Raw genomic sequence first — 23,259 nt, 5'->3', positions numbered from 1 at the left:
GTAAAACAAACAAAATAGTATAAGGAATCGTACATAACATCTGACCGTTGGAACATGCAACCTGATGCAAACATCATACCCGTTGTGGTGTGCCACATGATCCACACATAATAATCTATATGGGAACACCTATCGACCCAAAAATGCTCACACTCACTAGACACACGTACATCAATAACAAGCACAACAAGTGTATAAACATAATCTAGGGGAGACGGATAGCATAATGCGCTAAGAAAGAGGCTAAGCACGACTAAGGTGCAACAAACAATAAGCATCTCGAGATCCATCTCGCTCATATAACACAACAACTTACACAGGACCACAATGCGCGGGTGAATAATAAAGTTGCCTCACAACCCTCATAGCATGAAAGTAACACTCGAAATAGATGATGATAGGAATAATAGGCACCATGCCCGAAGATTCATCCATAGACAATGTTGTGCTGAATAATCATACCCGATCTGGTGTTAAATATACATTCATATTACGCCTACACATGGGGCCTCCTAATACACGAGGCCCTGTTCTAACCATTGCAACACTACAACGATGAAAGAGACGTATATAATCTCATAACACCCGTCAATTCAATAAATCATTGAGTTCTTCCGTTCGACAAGAACCACTAAAGCATTATGAACTGATTAGCGACATTTCCTCTCCAAATATATTATACAAATTCGATTGAACTGATTCCAGGTCTAACAACCTCGTCTCTCCCAGTACAAGATGCTTGGCCGACAAGCTACATGAAACTCCATCCAAGACCTAACACGGCACAATTCGTGCGTCCAACAAGCCGCATTAAATTCCATCTAAGATCTCACACGACGCAATTCGTTCGTCCAGCAAGCCACAACACGAATATGACCACTAAGGATAGGAAACCCAGGTATAAAAGTATCCTGCACGCTTGACGGATATAGCCACCGATAAAATTATATGAATCTATCCCACAGAGGGGAAGTAAAACACATAAAATATTATAAGGAATCATACAAAACATCTCATTGTTGCAGCATGTAACCCGATGCATACATTATAAATCCTGTCCCTCAGCTTTTTGTCCAGTCGCAAATGCGAACCCCGAAAATGCAAAGAAATTATCGCAAAAGCGATACATCCCTTCTGTCATCGCAAAATCGATCAAGATGATCGTAAATGCGATCACTGCTAAGCCCAGCTGCCCTTTGCAAATGTGAACACAGGGTTTGCAAATGCGATCCGAGCATACTCAAGCCAAACATCGCAAATGCGACTCATATCTTGCAAATGCGAGACCTGAAGCTTCTGTGCAAAAACCAACAGAACTTAAACTCTATCAAATACTTCGCAACGCGTCCGAAATAGATCCCTAGGGGCTCAAAACCCAACATCAACACAAGTCTAAAAACATAACACGAACTTGCTCGTGCAATCACACCATAAAAATAATATACGAAACCATGAAACAAACCTCCAAAACACGTAAAATCAACATGAAACCTAAGAACTTCTAAAAACACAATCGCGGGTCCGATTCCTATCAAATCAACTCGGAATGATGCCAAACTTTGCAGACAAGTTTCAAATGACAAAAAAGACCTATTCCAAGACCCAAAAAAAAATCCAAACATGATAGCTATGAAGTCAACCTATGGTCAAACTTATCAAACTTCTAAGCCTTTGAATTGCCAACTTTCGACAAAACAACACAAATCAACATACGAAGCTCCGAATTCAATTCCGGGCATATGCCCAAGTCAAAAATCACGAAACCTCAATCAAAATTTTTAACTTAAGCTTATAAAGCGAGAATCTATCATTCAAATTCATTCCGAGTCATCCGAAAATAAAATCCGACCATGCACGCAAGTCATAATAAAAAATATGAAGCTACTCAAGATCTCGAACCACTAAACAAAACCTTAAAGCTCAAATGACCAGTCAGGTTATTACAATCTCGATGTTGGATTGATAATTTTTGTTATAAGCAAACTCAGCCAAAGGTAAGAATCGATCCCACTACCCTCCGAAGTTAATCACACATGCTATGAGCATATCCTCCAGAATGTAAACTCTCCGCTCCGAGTGCCCGTCGGTTTGAAAATGAAAGGTCGTGCTGAGCTCTACCCGGGTAACCAACTCACTTTGTACTACTCTTCGGAAATGTGATGTGAACTGAGGGACTCTATTTGAAATGAGAGAAATAGACATACCATGCATTCAGACAGTCTCCTGAATATAAATTTGGGGCAACCTCTTTGAAGAGTATGTTGTCACTACTGGAATAAAGTATACCGACTTGGTCAGCCTATCGACAATGACCCAAACAACATCAAATTTCATCACCATCCGCTACAACCCAACTATGAAGTCCATAATGACGCGCTCCCACTTTCACTATGGTATAACTATTTGATAAAGCAAGCCACATGGCCTCTGGTGCTCATATTTAACCTGTTGGAAATTTTGACATCTTGCCACATACGCAACTATGTCCTTCTTCATTCATCGCCACCAGTAATGCTGCCTCAGGTCACGATACATATTATAGTACCTGGAACATACCCGAGCAACCCGGAACCCTATCCAAATGCACTAATAAGCTCAAACACATAATCCGGAGGTGTTCGAAACCTCAAACACATAAAACAACATCAAAACTAAGAATCACACCCTAAAAAAATAATTCAACTTATGAACAAACTTTTTCGACCAGCTCTGACCGCGATGAATCATACATAGACAACTCAGAATGATGCTAAATTTTGCGCACAAGTCAAAAATCACCATACGAACCTATTCACAGGCTCAGAATCCTAAACAGACATCAATAACACCAAAGTCTACTTCAAACCAAATGTAAGAAGCTCTAAATCGTCAAGGTGCCAACTTTTAACATTAAGCACCGAAATGCTCCCGGATCACCCAAAACTCGATCCGAACACACGCCCAAATCAAAAATCATCTTACGAACCTATTGGAACAATCAAATCCCAGTTCCGAGGTTGTTTACTCTAAATATTGAATCAAGTCAAACTTGGATACCTTAGGCCACTATTAAGGAATTAAGTGGTCTGAATTCAACCCGAACCCTTCCAAAACCAAACCACATATCCTCGTAAGTCATAAAATAGTAAAATTAAATACAGGAAGTCTTAAATAGGGTAATGAGGATCTACTAAGAAAAATAACCGGTGGGGTCGTTGCATTCTCCACCTCTTAAACAAGTGTTCATCCTCGAATGGGTCTAGAATCATATCCGGAGTGTTGAATAAGTGTGGATATCTGCTCCGCCTGTCCTCTTCAATCTCCCAATACGCCTCCTCGACTGGTTGTCCTGGACCTTAGAGCTAAAATCTTCATAGACCTCAACTAGCAGACCTACCTTATAATAATGACAACTAGCTCCTTCACATTACCCAAGCTTTTTATCTAGCTGAACTGTGTTGTAATCTAACACATGTGCCTTGTGGGCTTGGTACATCCAGATCATAGACACGTGGAAAACAGGATGAACTCCCGATAGATTGGGATGCAAAGCAAGCCTTTAAGCAACATCTCTATTACGCTCCAACACTGGAAATGCACCGATGAACCTCAAACTCATCTTACCCTTCTTTCCAAACCTAATTGTATGCGGTGAAATTAGGGGAGTCTATTTCTCGCTGTTAAGGTACACTCGAAAAGTCATATCGGCATATCGAGGCTACAGGATTACGATCGAGCTCCCTCCCTCGGGGTTCGTCCGTGACCCCGCAAAGATTCTGAGGACAGGGAATTTGTCCGCAACCTAACGAAGATTCCAAGGACGGGGGATTCCAGAGGCAAGCAGCTAGAATCAGTAAACACTAGTACCATTCCTAGCCATCCCATCCCCGTATCTTTACATTCAATGAGCTTTGTACTGTATGGTATTCCCTCTCCTATATAAGGGGAATCCATGCCACTTTGTAAAGGGCTGATGTTGCTCCATTTTCTCCACAAGTGAAATAATATGACTCGAGACCACTTTAATATTCATCATTCTCTTACTTGTTCTTCATCTTATCGCTCGGTATTGTCCATAAAGATCTTTATTTAATCATATCTTAATTGTTATACCATTCTCGGTGGTCCCCGATAGCTCAAGCTCAACCCGAACATCGACCCCAAGGTCCCCAATCGACCAGTCCTGCATCCGGGTAACAGGCCCCTCAATTTGATTATTGCCTCGTTTTAGCTTGCATTTCATCGTTAAACTTCACATTCTTAGCATAAACTTCACTAAAAACCAGCTCGAGAATCGATCACGTATTTTTAGAATCCCATTTACAAATCTAATTGTTGTTACCATTTTCACGGTAAACAGTTTGGTGCCCATCGTGGGGCTAAAAATAATAGTGATTATTTTCTTGCTGGTTTCATTGCACAAACGCACATTATCTTTCGAGAATGACAACCTCGAAAACCATGGGGAAAATGGCGTGGTTGTCCCGGCCACTGGAGCACCACCACAGAATCCCAATAATGCGCCCGGACCAATTCTAGCGGACGCGGATTCACAAGACGCACAACAGGTCGAGCTCACACTGATAGAAGCACACAGCGCAGCGACCGATAGGAAGCTCAAAAAACCCCGACTAGGGAAGAACAGGAAGTTAGTCTTCATGTTATTTTGAAATGTTGCAGGCGAAAGAACTGGTCATTGCCCAGTTGCAAAGCCATCCGAAGACTCCCAGCACAGGAGCACCAGAGACAACTCCCCTTGCCGAGCAAGTACCCGAAAGGTCAAGCAACTACGGGTCAGTGGCCGACCCTGCCATAGTGAAGATGCTCGAGGACCTCACCAAATGGATCGAATCAGGTGAGAAAATGATTGCAGCCAACGATAAAAAGGTCGAGACCTACAACTCTACAATGGATCAGATCCTGGGAGCACCCCCAATCCTTAAAGGTGTAGATTCGAGAAAGTTCGTGGAATGGCCGTTCTCAGAGGAAGCGGCTCCGAAACCCATTCCAAAGAAGTTCAGAATGCCAGAACTCCCTAAATACAGTGGGACCACGGATCCCAACGAACACGTCACCACTTACACGTGTGCAGTGAAGGGCAACGACATAAAGAACTATGAGATCGAGTCAGTCCTGCTGAAGAAATTTAGAGAAACGCTCTCGAAGGGGGACATGATGTGGTACAACATCCTGGCTCCCAATTCCATAGATTCATTCATCGTGCTGGACGACTCCTTCATAGGGGCGCACGCTGTCACCATCAAAGTAGCAACAAGGCATTCCGACGTATTCAAGATTAAGCAAAGGGAGAATGAAATACTGCGAGAATTTGTGTCTCGTTTTTAGACAGAACGAATGGAGCTGCCCTCGTTCTCCGACGACTGGGAAGTACAGGCCTTTACTCAAGGCCTGAATGAACGAAGCTCGGTGGCATCGAGGCAGATAAAAAAGAACTCGATCGAGTATCCCACTGTAACCTGGTCCGATGTCCACAATTGATACCAGTCAAAGATCAGGGCCGAGGATGACCAGATGGGAGCCCCTTCAAGCTCAGTATACCCGAACATGCTTTTTGCGAAGGAGTCAAGATCGAATAAAAAAAAGTACCAGCCATACCCCGATGATAGGAGAAACGCTCCAAAGCATAATCTACCCCACAACAGCCGACCGGTGAACCAAGGATAGAACCCTCGGGGACCTCTCAATCGGGGTGGCTTCAACGGATACGCAGGGCCAATGGGGGTGCCCCGCCTATCAGAGTATATCTTCAACATCGATGTGTCAGATGTGAGCACGTGATTTTTGTTTTTCGCATGACAATCGCTCCAAAAAGAAATAAAAAATAATAATTGGCCCCGCTGTACAATTTTTAATTTTTGTGCGGCACCTTGTTGATTTATTTGTGACTTCGGCCCATTTTTATTTATTTACTTTATTAAAAATAAAATTCAAAAAATATATGTGTCCTGCATAATTCAAACCGTAATCCGGTCGTTAACTAGAAAATCATGAGTAGGCATCTTCGTCCGTGATTTTATTTTGTTTAACTTTACTTGTTTGAAATATTTTAGTGTGCAAATAATTGCATTAAGTGTATTTAATTTTAATTTGATTTTTGGCTTAGTTTTGTTTTAAAATAAAAAAAAGGAAATAAATAAAATAAAACAAAAAAAAAGGAAAAAAGAAAGGGTCCCTTTATTCTTCCGGATTTGGGCCAATTTTAACAAAATTGGCCCAAACAAACAGCCCAAGACCCAGGCCTGCCCGGTCCAGTCCAGATGATGCCTAGAGAGAGTCCAAACGACGTCGTATGGATACAGTTTGATCTGGGCCGTTGATCTCAGATTGATCAACGGCCAAGATCACATTTCCTATACCCGCGAACAGAACCCGACCCGTTTCCACCCGGACCAACCCAAACCCCCTTTAGTTGAAACGACATCGTTTCCCCGAGGCCTTTAGATCCAAGCCATTGATTCAGTTAATCCGATGGCTGAGATCAGCCGCCTATTCCATATATAAGCCTATAACCTTACCCTGCCCCCCCATCAGATACCCCAGCTCCCGTCTTCAACCTCATCCCCATCAAACCCTAGAGCCGCCCCTGTATCCTCCACCATGAAAACCGGCGGCATGGACGCCGGTGACCTTCCCCTTAACACCCTAGAACCCCCTTGCCATCCTGAACATGAATCCATTAACCCTGTAGTTCGAATCCCTCCCCACCTTATCGAATCTTCATTTGAAGGTTCGAGTCGAAACTCGATCTACACGGTTCAACCCCAGCTTCACACCAGATACTCCCCAGATCCTCCTCGTGACCAAACCATACTTGGTTTGGTCCGAATCTGACCAGGGAAGCATGAATCCCGGATCTGAGTTTTGAAAAATTGTGTGGTTCTTCGTCACTGGTTCATACCGGTTCAACCGAAGAGATTAAGGTCTAATGGACTTTAATCAAAGTGTTTCTCATATGAGAAACACTTCGATTAAAGTCCATTCAGCCTTAAGGAAAGTTTGTCCCAATCCGAGTTCAAACTTTTAACTTTTCAAGTTTTAAGGTAAGTCTGCTTTCTTTTCCTTTATTTGTTTTTAGTCCGTATGATCTGTTTTAAAAGACTGTTCATATTTGTTTTAATTTTTTATCAACTTTTGTTTGTCCACTTTGTTTGAACATCTGTGTTTGTCTGAATCCCTCTCCTCCTATTCTGATACGGCATGCGTATTGGTTGTATTCCAAATTTGTACTGACTAACTGATTCCTCGAAGTACCATTCTATTTTAATCAGTATAAGTCGAGTCATGTGTCCCATACTTCTGAATGTCTGATTTTTGGCTACGATTGTGTACGTTAATGCTAATATAGTCGAGTCGACATGAGTCGTCAATTAGTTTCAACTGTCCGAGCATAGTAAATCGATTGGCTTCTGTTGAACATTTGTTAAATCAATTAAGAACCAATTTTGTTTACTTATAGCTGTTGATTTGGATTAGTAATGTAAAAGGGATGTTTGGTTTAAATGCTGAATTGGAGGGCATGTGCACTCTTGCACAGCATTTGCATTGGTGCACCTCATGTGCATTGGTGCACCGCATGTGCATTGTGCACAGCCTGGGGCCTGCATAAAAGTCCTTGTTTAATTTTAAAATGGTTTGACAGCATATGCTGTCAATATATTCTACTGCCCATACTTGCTTTTAGATAATAAAAGGAAAAGTTGAATCTGCCAGGGAAGGTGAATGGGTTTTAATACTTAATTAACTAAAGTGGAACTGGAAAAAGGTTAAAGGCACATGGGAGGGTACTGGGATACTCTAAAAAACAGGCTGTTAAAGGTTTAAGGAAGGCATATAAAAGGGGCAAACATCTGACTGAGGAGAGAGACAGAATTAGAGGCAGAGGGATTAGAAGATATACATACACTGTGAGAATAGAAAAGAAAAAGAGAGAGTTGACAGAAATAGAAAGAGAGCAAGAAAGAGATAAAACAGATTAGGAAATCAGAAATTTGGTTTCGTTTGTCTGAACTTCATCTATTGTCAATACATTAGGCAGTGTTGCTCCTCCTAAAATTCAATCGAGATTATTGTTAGTGTTTTGTGGCATTTGGTATATTCCGGAATTGGATTGTCTGGAGCATTGTTGCCATCACACTGTGTGCTATTTCGTTTGGCTGTTTTTTTTCCTTCAACTCTAGTTCCACCTCGCATCAGAATCCTTTTCTTTTGTGCTGTTCTGATTGCTGTTGCTATTCTGCTCACTATTGTTGCTGCCCTGTCCTGCTGCTATTACTAGTCCTGCTTCTTTCTGCTGCTGATTTCCACATCTTCTTCTTCTTCTCCTTTGCATTTTCAGCATTTCCAGGTACACATTTCAAGTCCCATATTGATGTAATTAAAACAGTTGGAAAGCATGAAATGAAAAAAGGGTTGAAGAAGTTCAAGTATTTGTTGTAATATTCATAGTACATTAACAGGCCTGTGAAAATTGATTTAGTTTATGATTCAACAGTTCGAAAGTATGTATTGATATTTGACTGAGTTTACCCTGTTGTATTTTAACTCTGTAGTTGTTTGTCAGTAGGGGCATGTATATTTCGGCCTTATACAATACTGTTCTTGTTTCATTTGGTTTTTGTTTAGTTAAGACTAGTCCACACAAGTTTAGTTAAGTTCGACTCGAGAAGTGTTCGGATTAAGTGTTGTATTTCGTTTAGCTCGTACATGATTCCTTGCCAAACTAAAGTATTTTACTTGCCAGTTATCCTTTAATCTAGGCCAAATAAGTTCAGTTAAGTTCAACTCAAAAATGTTCGGATTAGGTATTGCATTTCATCAATCTCATATGTAGTCTTTTGTTCGACTGAAACATCCTCGCAAGGCATGACGTTTTTACTTTATAAGTAGTTAATCAGAAACTGACAAAAATCCGGATTAGGCCAAAGCCTATAATTGAATTAGCATGTACCTTTTCTTCTAGTTTTAGAGACAAATGCATTAGAAATGTAGCCATTTTAGGATATCCTTTTCTAAAATAGAGATGAGCCTCGCCAAATAAAGATGCAAAATTGCGGGGCCCTCAATAAATAACCATGATAATTATTTAGAATTCAAGATAGGCCATTTAATAAATTTCATGGCCTTCTACAAAGATAATAACGCGTTTAGATTCTTTAGGCGCGACTTTTAGTAAATTATATTCTTAAAAATCGGGTGCACATTGATGTGACCCAAGTCCAAGTCCCAACGGAGTCAAAATGTGTTAACAACTACGGGTGCATTGATTGTGACGTGGTTCGAGATGCATTTTCACGACGTTGTAATTCTATAAAATAAATGATAATAATAAAAGCGGTTTAAACTTAATAAAAGCACATAAGTCACAACCTGTATTTAAATCAGATATTTAGCCATTATAACAATTTAAGCGACCGTGCTAGAACCACGGGATTCGAGGGTGCCTAACACCTTCCCTCGGGTCAACAGAATTCCTTACTTAGAATTTCTGGTTCACAGACTTCATTTGGAAAAGTCGAAAATTTCCTCGATTTGGGATTCAAGATAAAACCGGTGACTTGGGACACCAAAAAGCCAAACCTTTCCCAAGTGGCGACTCTGAATTAAATAAATAATCCCATTTCGAATATTGTCACTTAAATTGGAAAAACTCCCCTCGCGCATCTTACCCTCTGGGAAGGGCGCGCAAAAAGGATGTGTGACATCAGACATTGTGTTCGCCATTAGTAAAATCAGAGATGCTAGATGGCCCAGAACGTTACATTCAGATCCTTCCCATAGGAACTACAATTTGATTTGCGAGTTTCATTACTCGCACGGGCACCGAACCGAAGATTGCAGGCAGCTCTGAGAAGAAGTGGCCCGATTGCTCAACAACGGGTACCTTCGGGAACTTCTCAGCAGCCGGGCTAAAAATCAATTGCGAGAAAGAGAGATAGCAAAAGGGAACAAAACATATGAGCCTCAACATGTCGTTTACACGATTTTTTGATAATCGCTCCGAACGCATTCAAAGAAAGGACCACTTAGCAACCGCCAAATAAGCGCCAAAACTCAAGAAGAGATGTCGCCACCAAGGTATAATTGCCCATCTCACTTCTATCTTCTACTTCACGGCTACTCTTGTGCAGGACAACGACCAAGGTAATCCAAACGATACCCCGCCTCAAAGATTTTGAGGCTTCAAAGTGTCTGTTCCACTCTTTTCCTTTGATCGGATTTTTTTATCCCGAAACGGGTTTTTACCAGCAAAGGTTTTTACCGAGGCAACATTGACGCACTTCCCAAGAAGTATTCAACAAGACTATGGGACTTTCTTTACAACCGGCCCCGCGCTGGAAAATGACGAACGAAGCCCCAATAGAGAATAATGCACCAGACCGGATTATCCAAGGAGTCGCGCCCACGCGGGTCGAGCTCGCAACAGCAAAATGACATGTATTTACAGCATATATCTATGCCAAGCAATAAAGAATATCTTTCGGCATCTTGTACTCTAAAAAGGGGGATTTCGACATGCTCATGGCGAAGGTCTCTCTACCACACGCATCTCGAGATACTCGGAGACTTAGCGTCAACAATTCAGCACCCACACGACACTATAAGACCCCTAACAGACTGACTCGGCATAAACAGATCTATTCTAAATTACAACAAAAACTGTAAGACCTCAACAAGCATGACAAACTGTAAGACCTCAACAGGCATGACAAACTGTAAGACCTCATCATGCATGAAAATCCCGAAGTTTAGGATATACATCGCATTTGTAAGAATCCCAAAAGGGCATACCCTCGGTGTAGACGCCTAAACTATCAGTCAAGATAAAAAATGGCTCTTGCCAAACACATATGACTACGGTCAAAATGGCTGATACAACCAAATTAATGCAACTCAGGTACGCCCGATCGTCGCTAAACAAAATCGCAGGCCACTACTTCGCATATACTTCGGAAAGAACCGGTTAAAATAGGCTTCCCTCAACAGGCAAAAAATGAGCTTCAACCATATCGACTCTAAATTGCAATGCATCGATGTACTCGACCTACGAGCGAAAAACCTTTCAAGGTGCTCAAACATCGCTGACAACGACTTTAAATCGAGGTTCTTCTGGAACCGACAATGGGTCAGGCAAAATTATTTCAAAAGACCTTAACGAGTGGAAAACAAAGCCTACAAAAAGCTCATGGGCAAAAACTTAAGAGCCATTGTCGCCAACCAAAACAAGCCTCCGGGCCACACACTAAAAGGTCTCAATGACCAAAACAGCGTAAGAGCCACTGTCACCAACTTGAAAATTGGCAATTTGAGGATTAAAATGAGCTCGAGTCGTAACCCGATTCGGAGATCGAATTCAAAATAGTTAACTATAAAAGCCTCAGGGCCACATATCAAAAGGTCTCTACAACCAAACAGCATAAGGGCCACTATCGCCAATTTGAAGATCGAAAAAACTTGAGGGTCAATTGAAGCTCGAGTCGCAACACGACTCAGAGACTGGACTAAAAAAACATCCAAGGGCGAGAAATAAAAACCGTCATCGCCAGCCCATACAAATGCAAAACTTGAGGGTAAATTAAGCTCGAGTAGGATCCCGACTCGGAGACTAAACTTGAAGACGGTTAAAGAACGCAAGCCTAAGGGCAAATCTGAGGTCGAATCCACCCAGTTGAAACTCAACAAGTAGAAATACAGAAGATACAAATTGCGGGGTTCCCCCTCTTATTTCTATATATTGACGATGGAGCGCAATCTCAGCCTACGTCATATAATGAAAGCTATATACACAACAAAGAAGGTAGGGAGTAGCCATTCCTCCTTTTTCCAACAACTATAGTCCGGCAGTCTCCTCCTCATCGTCCTCAGTTGCGGACAGTAGGAACTTGGCATCGTACTCCTCTCCTTTGTCTTGCTCAATCTCCCTGGAGAGATCAAAGCCCCTGGCATGAATCTCCTCGAGGATTTCCCTCAGAGATCTGCAACTCACGTACTCCTTGCTATTGTTTGCACGATCGAAGGTCTTCTTCAGCTCAGTTTTAGCAGCGGCAGCACTTCTTGAATAAGCCGCCATTTTCTTTCCCGCCCTGGTGTTATTCATCACAATCTCGGCCCGACATTCACCACCTCGGTTTTTGCCCTTGAAAGCTCAGATGAGAGTCTTACGATCATCTTCACACGTGCGGCCTGAATTTTCACCTCAAGAGTGGAAGCCCCGGCCTGAGCCCTCTCTTTGGCCACAGAATGGGCATTCACATGTTCCTACAGCTCGGTGAATTCACGCTTGGCTTTTCCAACCTCTCCCCAGAGTTGTCCCAGCTCATCTGCCTTATCCTTCAACTAAAACAGCAATACGTCAAGGCGGCGAGACAAAAAGGGAATACAGGGTAGTGCGAAATACAGGATACCTGCTTCTCCAAAAAGGCCTCCTGCGCTAGGGTCTAGTCCACCTCACGCCGTAAAGAGACGAGCTCGCTTTCCTTTGCCGCACAAAGAAGTTTGAGGGCTTTCTCCCTATCTCGAGCCTCCCGCAACTGGGCCTCACAATGAAGTAGTTTGTCTTTGAGCCTATCAAAAGCCTGAGAAAGAAATCCAGGTAAATAAGAAGAAAAGAGAGGAGCGTAGGGCCAGAACATCCTTACAGCGGCTGAAACTCACCATAAGGCCAAAGCACTGAGCCTCGCCGAAGGCCGAAGCAACGTCCGACGGTGCACCAATCCCTGAAGGTTGTCGGTCGACCAAATCGCTTCCCCTTAACCGCTACGAAGAAGTCACCTCACCACAAGCCTTCTCGCACTCCGGAGCAATCGCTCCTTAACACTGGGGCCAACAATCTCTCCTCCTCCCTCGGGGAACTCGACCTCGCTTCGAAAGGACTCCCAGCACCTACAATAGATAAATCAGATGAGCCAGCAAGAAGGAAGCCATCTCTTATGGGGGCAGAACGCCATCCACCTACCGTGATGCTACGCCTCCCATCTCCCTTTTGATAGATCTCGCCACCGGTGCCTATCGTAAGTTGAACAAGCTGCCAGCTTATGAGACCATTTGGCTAAATCAGGGACCTCGCCGAGAAACCAATGAGTTGTTATAAACAAAGAACAGAAAGATATCATTAGGGGGCCAACCTCATGTTAAGATAAAGACAGTTCGAACGGAGCACTTACATGTGATGTTCCATTTCTCAAGAAACGGCGAAAATTCTCCAGGGATAACATCGGTCGTCCGGATTCGAACGAACCGATTCATCCATCCACACTCCTCATTCTCCTTGCTGCCGATCACAGGAGCTCGGGTGGATCTACGCTGAAGAGCAATCAGGCCCCAATAGAACAATGGCAGCACAACCTCACGAGGTGGCTGAGGGTGAATTCTGTCCCTGCCTTGTCAGCAAAATATCTCATCGACTGCACTATTCTCCAAAGAAAGTGATGAACCTGCACCAAGGTTACTTGATATCTTCTACAGAAATCAAGCATGGCCCAGTCCGGAGAACCCGGCGCAAGAACATGAATATACACACTCAAGAATCCCTCAACGTATTTCATGACACACTCCTCGGGGGAAGGTGCTTGCAAACTCATGCCTTCCTCTAATCTGCATTCTTTCCTGATCATCTCGAGGTTTTCCTCCTTCACTGATGAAATAATCCTCGACACATGCTCTCGATGGCCCAGAACATTTGGAGGCCTCCCCCGTATGACAGCCCTCTTCAAGGAAGGGCGCCCGAGCCTTGCTCTCCCGCTATCATAGGCGAGCCGCTGGTACCGACCAAAGGCAAAACACAGGAGGGACTCCCTTTTGTCCGAGGATCAGGCATCGAAGCGATGACCATGATTACGGCAGAGTAAGGGGAAGAGGATGAGGATGCAGGAAAAAACTTTCTGAAACAGGGAAACGGAAGGACTAGCACAAAGCGCCAGGCTCTGCAGAGGAGATAGGCTTATCAAGAACTGCAAAATCGCCGCTTAAGAGGCGGATGAGCAAATATATAGAGGCTAAGCGACAACTGCTCGTTTGCCCAAGGGCCAATCAATTCTGGTTGTGTTAACGTCACCCTCTCCTTGGGGAGTGTACTGGTAGAATCACTCTAGGCTCCCACATAACTCAAAAAACCGTGAGACCTCAGGAAATCCCCGACGTCATAAATATCGGTTCGGGAGTAGCTATTAATTCAACCTCGGGATCTGGCCAGTCTCGGGGCCCCCATTTTGTCCTACAAAAAGGCCCCGAAAGGCCGATGCCGGAACGCAAAATCAAAAAAGCAGGAAGAAGGGTTGACAGAATAAAATCTCCTTTTATACATTGACAAAGAGAAAAAACATCTTTACACTATTTGTTTCCCGATGGGGGGAATACTTGAAGCAAAAAGGAAAGCATACAAAAAGGACTCGAGACTACTCCTTTTCACTATCATCTTCTCCCTTGTCAGGGGCAATCAAGAGCGCCAATCTTTCCTCTGCCACACGAGCCTCCTTCAAATCAGCAGATAACTCACAGCTCTGGCCTCGAGCTCTTCCAGGGTCACCCTCTTTGCCTCCGCTTTGGCATGCTCTACAGCTCGGGTTAGTTTCTACTCAACTACCATGGATATGTCACGAACCATTATATGTGCTATGGTTGCATCCTCCTGATAAGTGGCAGCATCTCGTTCGGCCTCAGACTTAGCTACGGCGAAAGCAACAATCTTCCTAAGAGTGTCCGATAGAAGATCCTGGGATGTCACCAATTCCCTGGCCACAATCTCGTTTTGCTCTTTCAGCCCGGAGATCTCCACTTTCAACTGACTAATCCGCGAGTTACTCTGCTCGACCTACAGGAGAAGGGCAAGTCGATGAATATATGAATCCAAAAACATATGTGAATACGGGGTAAAAGGTCGAGTATGAGCGAGGTAGAATACATGATCAGCAAGATTGGCCTTCTCCCGGAGCGCCGTCTCCAAGGCGACCCAAAGTTCTCCCAGATTTTTATCCCTTCGGGAAGAGCGAGCCTCCGAATCCTGTAGCTTCGAAGCAATTTTCTTACGCTCCTTGTTATGGCAATAATGTTCCCCGGGGAGCTGAAGAATGGCATGGTCATACATCTCCTTGCACTGCAGCATAATGGAAAAGTTAGAAAGACAACGAAAAATGCTTGAGAACGAAAGAAATATGCGAGGGAAAACTATCACCTGATGCATGGACTTCTCCGCCGCTCTGACAGCGCCAGAAATATCGAGATCAGCCCTGTCGATTACACCATCAAAAATGTTGGCAATAAAGTTTCCCCCTTTGGGAGGAGTCCCAGATGTGGCGCCAATCATCCCTTCGGCATCCCTCAGTTCCCTTGATGAAACTGGAAAGTTCAAAATGAAGTCGTTCAGTTCATCAATTTCTCCAAGTGGCAACCCACATTCTTGGAAGGCCCCGAGCTCCGATCCCTCAGGATCAATGCCAACGATCTTCCTAGAAGAAGCTACACTGAATTCGGCCATGCAATTCAAAGCTATATCAGCATCCTCTTCAAGGATCCCCGACTCACGAGCCCTGCCAGAGCCAGCAGTTCCGGACTCAGCAGCCTCCGACCGAGGTGCCTGCAAATCTCTCGCACTGGACCTTGTTCTCCTTCTTAACAGACTTCCATCATTGCCCTCCTTTTCTGTATCAGGATTCGATCTGGAGGTTAGAGCAGAGTCCCATTAGGACGGGCAACAGTTGCCCTGCTTTTCCTCTTCTTGTTCATGCCAGGCTCCAAGGCCTCTACTTCACCATCAGGGTGCGGCCTCATTTGCATATTCTCACTAAGACATGCACCAACACAATAACCACGATACTATTTCGCTAAGAGCTCAGAAGGAAACACAAAATGCGAAGCACGGGCGGTAAAGGAACCTCACCATGATTCTTGGCCACCCAACGCTTCTTAGACAGGACGGTCCAAGACCGAACGTAGTACGGGAATTTCTCTCTCAGCCGCCTAATCCATCCCGAAAAATCTGGGACCACCTTCGGATGCCAAGCAACGGCTTCAGAAAGCACAAAGAGGTTATTATGACGAACGAAATAGTAGTCGAAAAGCGGCTAAAAGGAAAATCGTTTACGTCGGGCGTTCCGCTGCTCCGAAAAGGGCATTCTCCGGGCCGGGATGATTTCCAAGGTCTTAACTTGGATAAACCTGTTCATCCATCCTCGGTCCTTCCCCTCATCAATGCTCGTGAAAAATGATTTTTTGGACAGATGGTGGAGCTTGGTTAAGCATCGATACAGCCGAGGGAGGTACAGTCTGATCAGATGATTAAGGGTAAAAACCTCACCTTCAACCCCTTCGGTGAAATGTCTAAGCATCAACACTATCCTCCAAAAAGAATGGTAGATCTGACCAAGTGTCACCTGATATCGGTCGCAGAAGTCAAGAATAACCGTGTCGGTTTCCAAGGGAGGAGATTCGATGGATTTATCAAGGCCCATGGTGAATGGGTAAGTGTATACATAAAGGAAGCCAGCCTTGAAGTCAGTAATATTATTGTTGGGGTTGGGAATCTCCATTTCTAATGCCTTGGTTCATCGATAGTCCTCCCTCACCTTTCTAACATCGGTCACGATGCTAACGTATTGAGACACGTGCTTACACCAGTCTGGCATAGACGAGGGAGTCTCGATGTCAAAATCCTTCGACGTGTCAAGATCGGGTGGGGTACATTGTTCCAAAGTGGGAACAGATCTGGTTTCTTCCTCAAGTAATCGGGACGGCGATGTAGTGTTGTTCCAGTAGGGGAACCATCCTAGAAGTGCTAGCCATGTAAAATGGTAAAAACCCTTCTGTGAAAAGAGGAAAGAATGTCAAATACAAAATTCTGACTCGCGGGCTTGTAAGTAGGGTGAAGATGGGAAGTATCTACCAACCGGTTCATTTATAGGAATCACTAGGGAAGCAGAAGAGACAAGCCGATGACAGTTTGTGGGTTTCTCGATTACCGCATCTGACGGCGGCCCTGCATGGTTCTCTAGGGCATGGCATTTCATGCTCTTAGACGGTTGACGTCATGGAAATAATGGCCTCGAGATGACGGTTCAATATCATTTCCTATTACTTCATTCTAGGAAATGCGGAGACTATCTATATGCGATGAAATCAGGGAAGTCTATTTCTCACCGTTAAGGTGCATTCGGGAAGTCATATCGGCATATCGAGTATGCAGGATTACAATCGAGCTCCGTACCTTGGGGTTTGTCCGCTACCCCGCAAAGATTTTGAGGATAGGGAATTTGTCTGCGACCCAACGAAGATTCCGAGGTTGGGGGATTCCCGAGGCGAGCAGCTAGAATCAGTAAACACTAGTACCATGCCTAGCCGTCCCATCCCCGTATCTTTACATTCAATGCGCTTTGTACTATATGGTATTCCCTCTCCTATATAAGGGGAATCTATGCCACTTTGTAAAGGGCTGATGTTGCTCCATTTTTTCCACAAGTGAAATAATCTCTCTCTCTCTCTCTTCTTTCTAAATTGCTCATTCTCACTGGCCCGAGGCCACTTTAGTATTCATCGTTCTCTTACTTGTTCTTCATCTTATCGCTCGGTATTGGCCATAAAGAGCTTTATTTAATCATATCTTAATTGTTATCTCATTCCCAGCCGTCCCCGATAGCTCGAGCTCAACCCGAACATCGACCCCGATATCTTCCATCGACCAGTCCTGCATCCGGGTAAGAGGCCCCTCGGTTTGATTACTGCCTCGTTTTAGCTTGCATTTCATCGTTAAACTTCACATTATTAGCATCAACTGCTCTAAAACTAGCTCAAGAATATATCACGTATTTTTAGAATCCCATTTAAAAATCTAATTGTTGTTACTATTTTCATGGTAAACACTAATGATACCCATCATCGGCGAGACTTTTATGAAACCTTCTCTACCACCATAAATGATAAGTCACGCACTTTCTGATCCGCGTAACTCTTATGACTGGACTGAGCTGTGAGAAGTCGCCCGTATCAACTTTACCTCATCCAAGGCATTCTATACCAATATAATTTAGCCTCGTCAAACTCAAACCAACCAATGGTGGAACGACATTGTCGGCCATACAAGACCTCAAATGGAGCCATCTCGATGCTGGACTGATAACTATTGTTATAAGCAAACTCGACCAAGGTAAGAATCGATCCCACTGCCCTCCGAACTCAATCACACATGCCATGAGCATGTCTTCCAAAATGTGAACTCTTCGCTCTGACTGCCCGTCGGTTTAGGAATGAAATGCTATGCTGAGCTCTACCTAAGTACCCAACTCATTCTGTACTGCTCTCTAGAAATGTGAAGTGAACTGAGGGCCTCTTTTAGAAATGATAGAAATAGGCATACCATGCAACCAGACAATCTCCTGAATATAAATCTGGGCCAACCTCTCTGAAGAGTACGTAGTCATTACTGGAATAAAGTGTGTTGACTTGGTTAGTGTACCGACAACGACCCAAACAACATCAAATTTCCTCAACGTCCGTGGTAACCCAACTACGAAGTCCATAGTGATGCGGTTCCACTTCCACTTCGGTATAACCATCTGTTGAAGTAATCCACCCGACCTCTAGTGCTCATACTTAACTTGCTAGCAATTTAGACATCTTGCCACATACTCAAATATGTCTTTCTTCAGCTGCCACCACCAGTAATGCTGCCACAGGTCACAATACATCTTTGTAGCACCTAGATGGATATAATACCATGAACTGTGTTCCTCCTCTAGAATCGTTTCCCTTAGGCTATCAACATTAGGAACACATAGGCGACCTTGGAGTCGTAGTACACCATCATCACCGATAGCGACCTCTTTTGTACCACCCCAAAGCACTGTCTCTCTAAGAACCAACAAGCGTGTATCATCATACTTACAGGCGTTGATACGCTCAAATAAAGAAGAATGAGCCACAACACATGGAAGAACTCGAATGAGCTTGGAAATATCCAACCTCATAAGTCTGTTAGCTAAGTACTGAATGTCCAAATCCAATGGCCTCTCCTCTACTGAAATGATGCCAAACTACCCATACTCTCGGCCTTTCTGCTCAATGCATCCGCAACCACATTTGCCTTGCGTGAATGATAGAGGATAGTAATACCATAATACTTCAGTAAGTCAAGCCACATGCGCTACCGCAAATTAAGGTCCCTCTAATTAAACAGAAGCTACAAACTGTAATGATCGATGTAGACCTCAAACGACACCTTAAAAAGATAATGCCTTCAGACCTTGAGAGCATGAACTATCATGGCGAACTCTAAATCATGTACGGTGTAATTTGTTTCATGGGGCTTCAGCTGATGTGAAGAATATGCAATAGATCGCCCCTCCTACATCAATACACTACCCAAGACAACACGTAAAGCATCACAATAAACAGAATACATCCTTGAACTGGAGGGCAACACTAACATCGGTGTTGTAAACAATTCAGTCTTCTGAAAGCTTGCCTAGCAATCATCAGACAATCTGAATGGAGCACTCTTTTGGGCCAATCTAGTCAAAGGAGCTGCAATGGATGAGAAACCTTTCACAAATTGATAATAGTATCCTACCAACCCCAAGAAACTCCTGATCTGGGTTGCTGTGGTAGGACTAGGCCAACTCTAAACTGCCTCGATCTTCCCGGGATATACCTTAGTAACCTCACCTGATATAACATGCCCCAAGAACGCCAAAGGATCTAACCAGAACTCGCACTTAGAGAACATAACATATAGCTTATGTTCCCGCAATGTTTGAAGCACAATCCTCAAATGTTGCTCATGCTCCTCCCTACTACGCGAGTAGATCATTATGTCATCAATGAAAACAAATGAGTCAAGATATGGCCTGAGCACCCAATTAATCAAATCCATAAATGTCACTGAGGTGTTAGTCAAGCCGAAGGACATCACTAGAAACTCATAATGCTATCTAGTCCGTAAAGTCGTCTTCGGAACATCCAAAGCACGAATCATTAGTTGGTGATACCCTGACCTTAGGTCGATCTTAGAGAACACTCTAGCACCATGTAACTGATCAAACATATCACCAATGGACAACAACAAGTACTTATTCTTGATAGTGAATTTGTTCAACTGGTGGTAATCAATGCACATCTGCATACTCCCATCCTTCTTCTTCACAAACAATACTGGTGTACCCCAAGGTGACACGTTCGGCCAGATGAACCCCTTCGTGAGCAACTCCTCAAGTTGTTCCCTTAACTCTTTAGAAACCATGCGATACAGTGGAATAGAGATAGGCTGGGTGCCTGGTGCCAAATTAGTACTGAAATCAATATCACGATCTGGTCGCATGCCTGGTAGATCAGCAGGAAAAACATTGGAGAACTCCCGCACCACGGACATTGAATCAGTCATAGGAGTCTTCACACCAGTAACCCAAATATCAGCCAAATAGGCCAAACAACCTTGCTCGACCATATGTCAAGCATTTAAGAAACATATAACCTAACTGGATGTAGTGATAGATGAACCCCTCCACTCAAATCTAGGAAACTCTAGCATCGCCAAGGTAACGGTCTTGGCATGGCAATCAAGAATGACATGGTACGGAGATAACTAGTCCATGCCCAAGATAAACTCAAAGTCAGTCATATAAAGCAACATAAGATCTGCTCAGGTCTCATAGCCATAGAAATTCACTACACAAGACTGGTAAACCTGATCCACAACAACAAAATCACCCACTAGCGTGGACATATAGACATGAACATCCAAAGACTTATGAGAGGATCAAATAGAGAAGACACATATTAATATGTATACCCTGGATTGAATAGTACCAAAACATCCTAACTGCAGATAGAAATAATACTTGTGATCAAAGCGTCTGAAGCTACTACATCTGGTCTGGATGTAAAGGCATAGAACCTAGCTGGAGTGCCATCTAGATAGCCTCCACTTCTAAGGTGACCCCTACCCACTTGTCCTCAGGCTCTAGCTAGTCGGACGGGCAGTGCAACAGCTGGTGTGGTGATCATGGGATGATAGCCCTATTGTACTGCCTTGCCCCAAAGCCTGGGGCAAAACCTCCTCATATGTCCAAGCTCCCCGCACTCGCAACAACCTCTCGGTGCGGAAGACTGCTGACCCTGAGTCTAACCCTGATGACCTGAATACCTACTGGAGGAACCCTGAATAGTTAATGGACGGTAGTACTTTCTGGAATGGCACTGAAGTAGGGTCGTGCTGGAGCACTCCGAGCAAGCGATTATGCTGAATACGCAAGCCTACAAGGTTGGTCCCTCATGAACTAACCTTTGCCCCCAGATAGGGTGCCATTGAATCTACCAAAATGCTGAGGCTACTTCTCTCCCATCATATACAATTTGCCCTGGCTACAGATACCCTTAATTTTCCAAGCTATCTCTATAACCTGCAAGAGGTCCCATCTCAACCTCTCGGGCCATAGTAACCTGAATACCATAATGCAAGCCTTCAATAAACCTCTGAACTCTCTCTGCATTTGCGAGGAGCATCATAAGTGTGTGGCGAGACAACTCAAAGAATCTCGCCTCATAATCGGTCACCGACATCTGACCCTTCTGGAGTTGCTCGAACTGATCCTGTAACTATTCCCTTTCAGAGGGTGGAATATATCTCTCAAAAAAGAGATGTGTGAACTAGTCCCAAGACAAGGAAGGTAAACTTTCTGGCCTGCTACAGAGATAAGGCTGCCACCATCTATAGGCCTTGCCCTCTAACTGAAATGCGGTGAAGTCCACCCAGTTAGACTCCAATACTCCCATATTATGCAGTCGATCCCCACAACGAACATTCTTGTCCTATGGGTCCTCATGTCATTCACCGCCAAACAATGCATCCATGGATCAGGCCGTACAACCTCGGCATAACGCATGCGTAATATTGCTAGGAGTCCGATTATACTTGATATTCCTTCATTACTTGAGAATTGATAATTACTTGATGACTCTTATTTGTTGAAATTGGCATGATAATTAGAAATTTTAAATTGATATTTTGTGAAAGAATTACTTATGTATTGTTTCTTATTCCTTTGTTATTGTTGTATTTCATGACTTTTTATAATTCCTGCACTTTATTTATTGATCACTAGTAAGTGTCGATGTCAATCCCTCATCACTAACTCTTCGAGGTTAAACTAGATATTTACTAGGTACACGTTGATTTATGTACTCATGCTACACTTCGGCACAAATTATCCAGGTATAAAGGCAGGTACATCTGGTATCCGCTTGGGGGATCATCCATATTATCTAGAGACCTAGTGGTGAGATTCTTCCCGTGCCCCATTCTGCAGCACCCGGAGTCTCCTCCTTGTTGTATTTACTATTTTTGTCTATTTTATTTCAAACACTAGTTATAGGAATTTTGTATATTCTACTAGATTACTTATGCACTTGTGACACCAGGTTTTAGGAATTGCTAGTAGAGGTTTATGGTTTTGCCTAACATTGTTACCATTTCATTTCCTTTTTTTTCTTGTTTACGCGTTATATCACTGTTTACCTCAAAAAATAGTAATTACAATTAGATTTGATTTTGTGGTTAAAAAATACGCGACTTATTTTTTATGCTAGTTGTTAGGAAGTAGATGCTAAGTGTGAGACTAGAAAATAAGATGAGAGCTTGAAGGTCGAACTCTGTGCAAACCAAGTAGCCGAGAATCGGGGTCTCGAGCTAGCCTATACTATGCCTCGAGGTCGAGCTAAGCGTTAGGCTGTGGGTAGTCGATGAAAGACTAATAGTGCTAAGAGCTTTGATGAGGGCTCTTTGTGATCAATGATGAGTAATAAATGAAGAACAATCAATGAAACACAATAAATATAAGCAACAAATCAAAGGAAAGACAATAGAGAGTGTTTAAGTTAGAGAGCAGAGAATGTTATTGTTCTTGTATTGAATATCATGTGTGCAAAAAATAACAAGGGTCCTATTTATATAGGAGGGGGAATCCCAACATAGTGCATATGCATTTATTACAAAGGTATGCGGCTGGTACAACCATTTAATGTCATGGTACAGGCTTGTACTATTCTTATGGACTTGGTTATCTCTAACCACTCTCATTGGGAATCTCCCACTCGTTCATCATAGCCACCAATTTGTACTACCCTGAGGTCGAGCTGTGCCTCGAGCCTTCTGGTTCATCAAACCTCCAGCTATACCTCGAGCCTTCTGGCAACGAGTTGTGAAATGCCATGATGATCCTAAAATCGGACTCTCCGATTTTAGCCATATACAGATAGTCCCCGAGTTTCTTATAGTGAAAT

The 23,259-nt window shown here is 43.5% G+C and overlaps 1 protein-coding gene across 1 annotated transcript in view; it reads left to right on the top strand.

The window, feature by feature from the left end:
- Positions 1-5,325, top strand: part of LOC138887043 (uncharacterized) — a 42,594-nt gene extending 37,269 nt beyond the window's left edge. The window contains exon 2 of the mRNA XM_070168755.1: positions 4,660-5,325. Coding sequence (XP_070024856.1) covers positions 4,660-5,325 — 666 coding nt within the window. The remainder of the gene's footprint in view (positions 1-4,659) is intronic.
- The last annotated feature ends 17,934 nt before the right edge of the window (positions 5,326-23,259 follow it).

Source organism: Nicotiana sylvestris, chromosome 3 (genome assembly GCF_000393655.2).
Source record: "Nicotiana sylvestris chromosome 3, ASM39365v2, whole genome shotgun sequence".
Classification (NCBI taxonomy): domain Eukaryota; kingdom Viridiplantae; phylum Streptophyta; class Magnoliopsida; order Solanales; family Solanaceae; genus Nicotiana; species Nicotiana sylvestris.
This window is presented reverse-complemented; position numbering and strand designations above follow the sequence as displayed.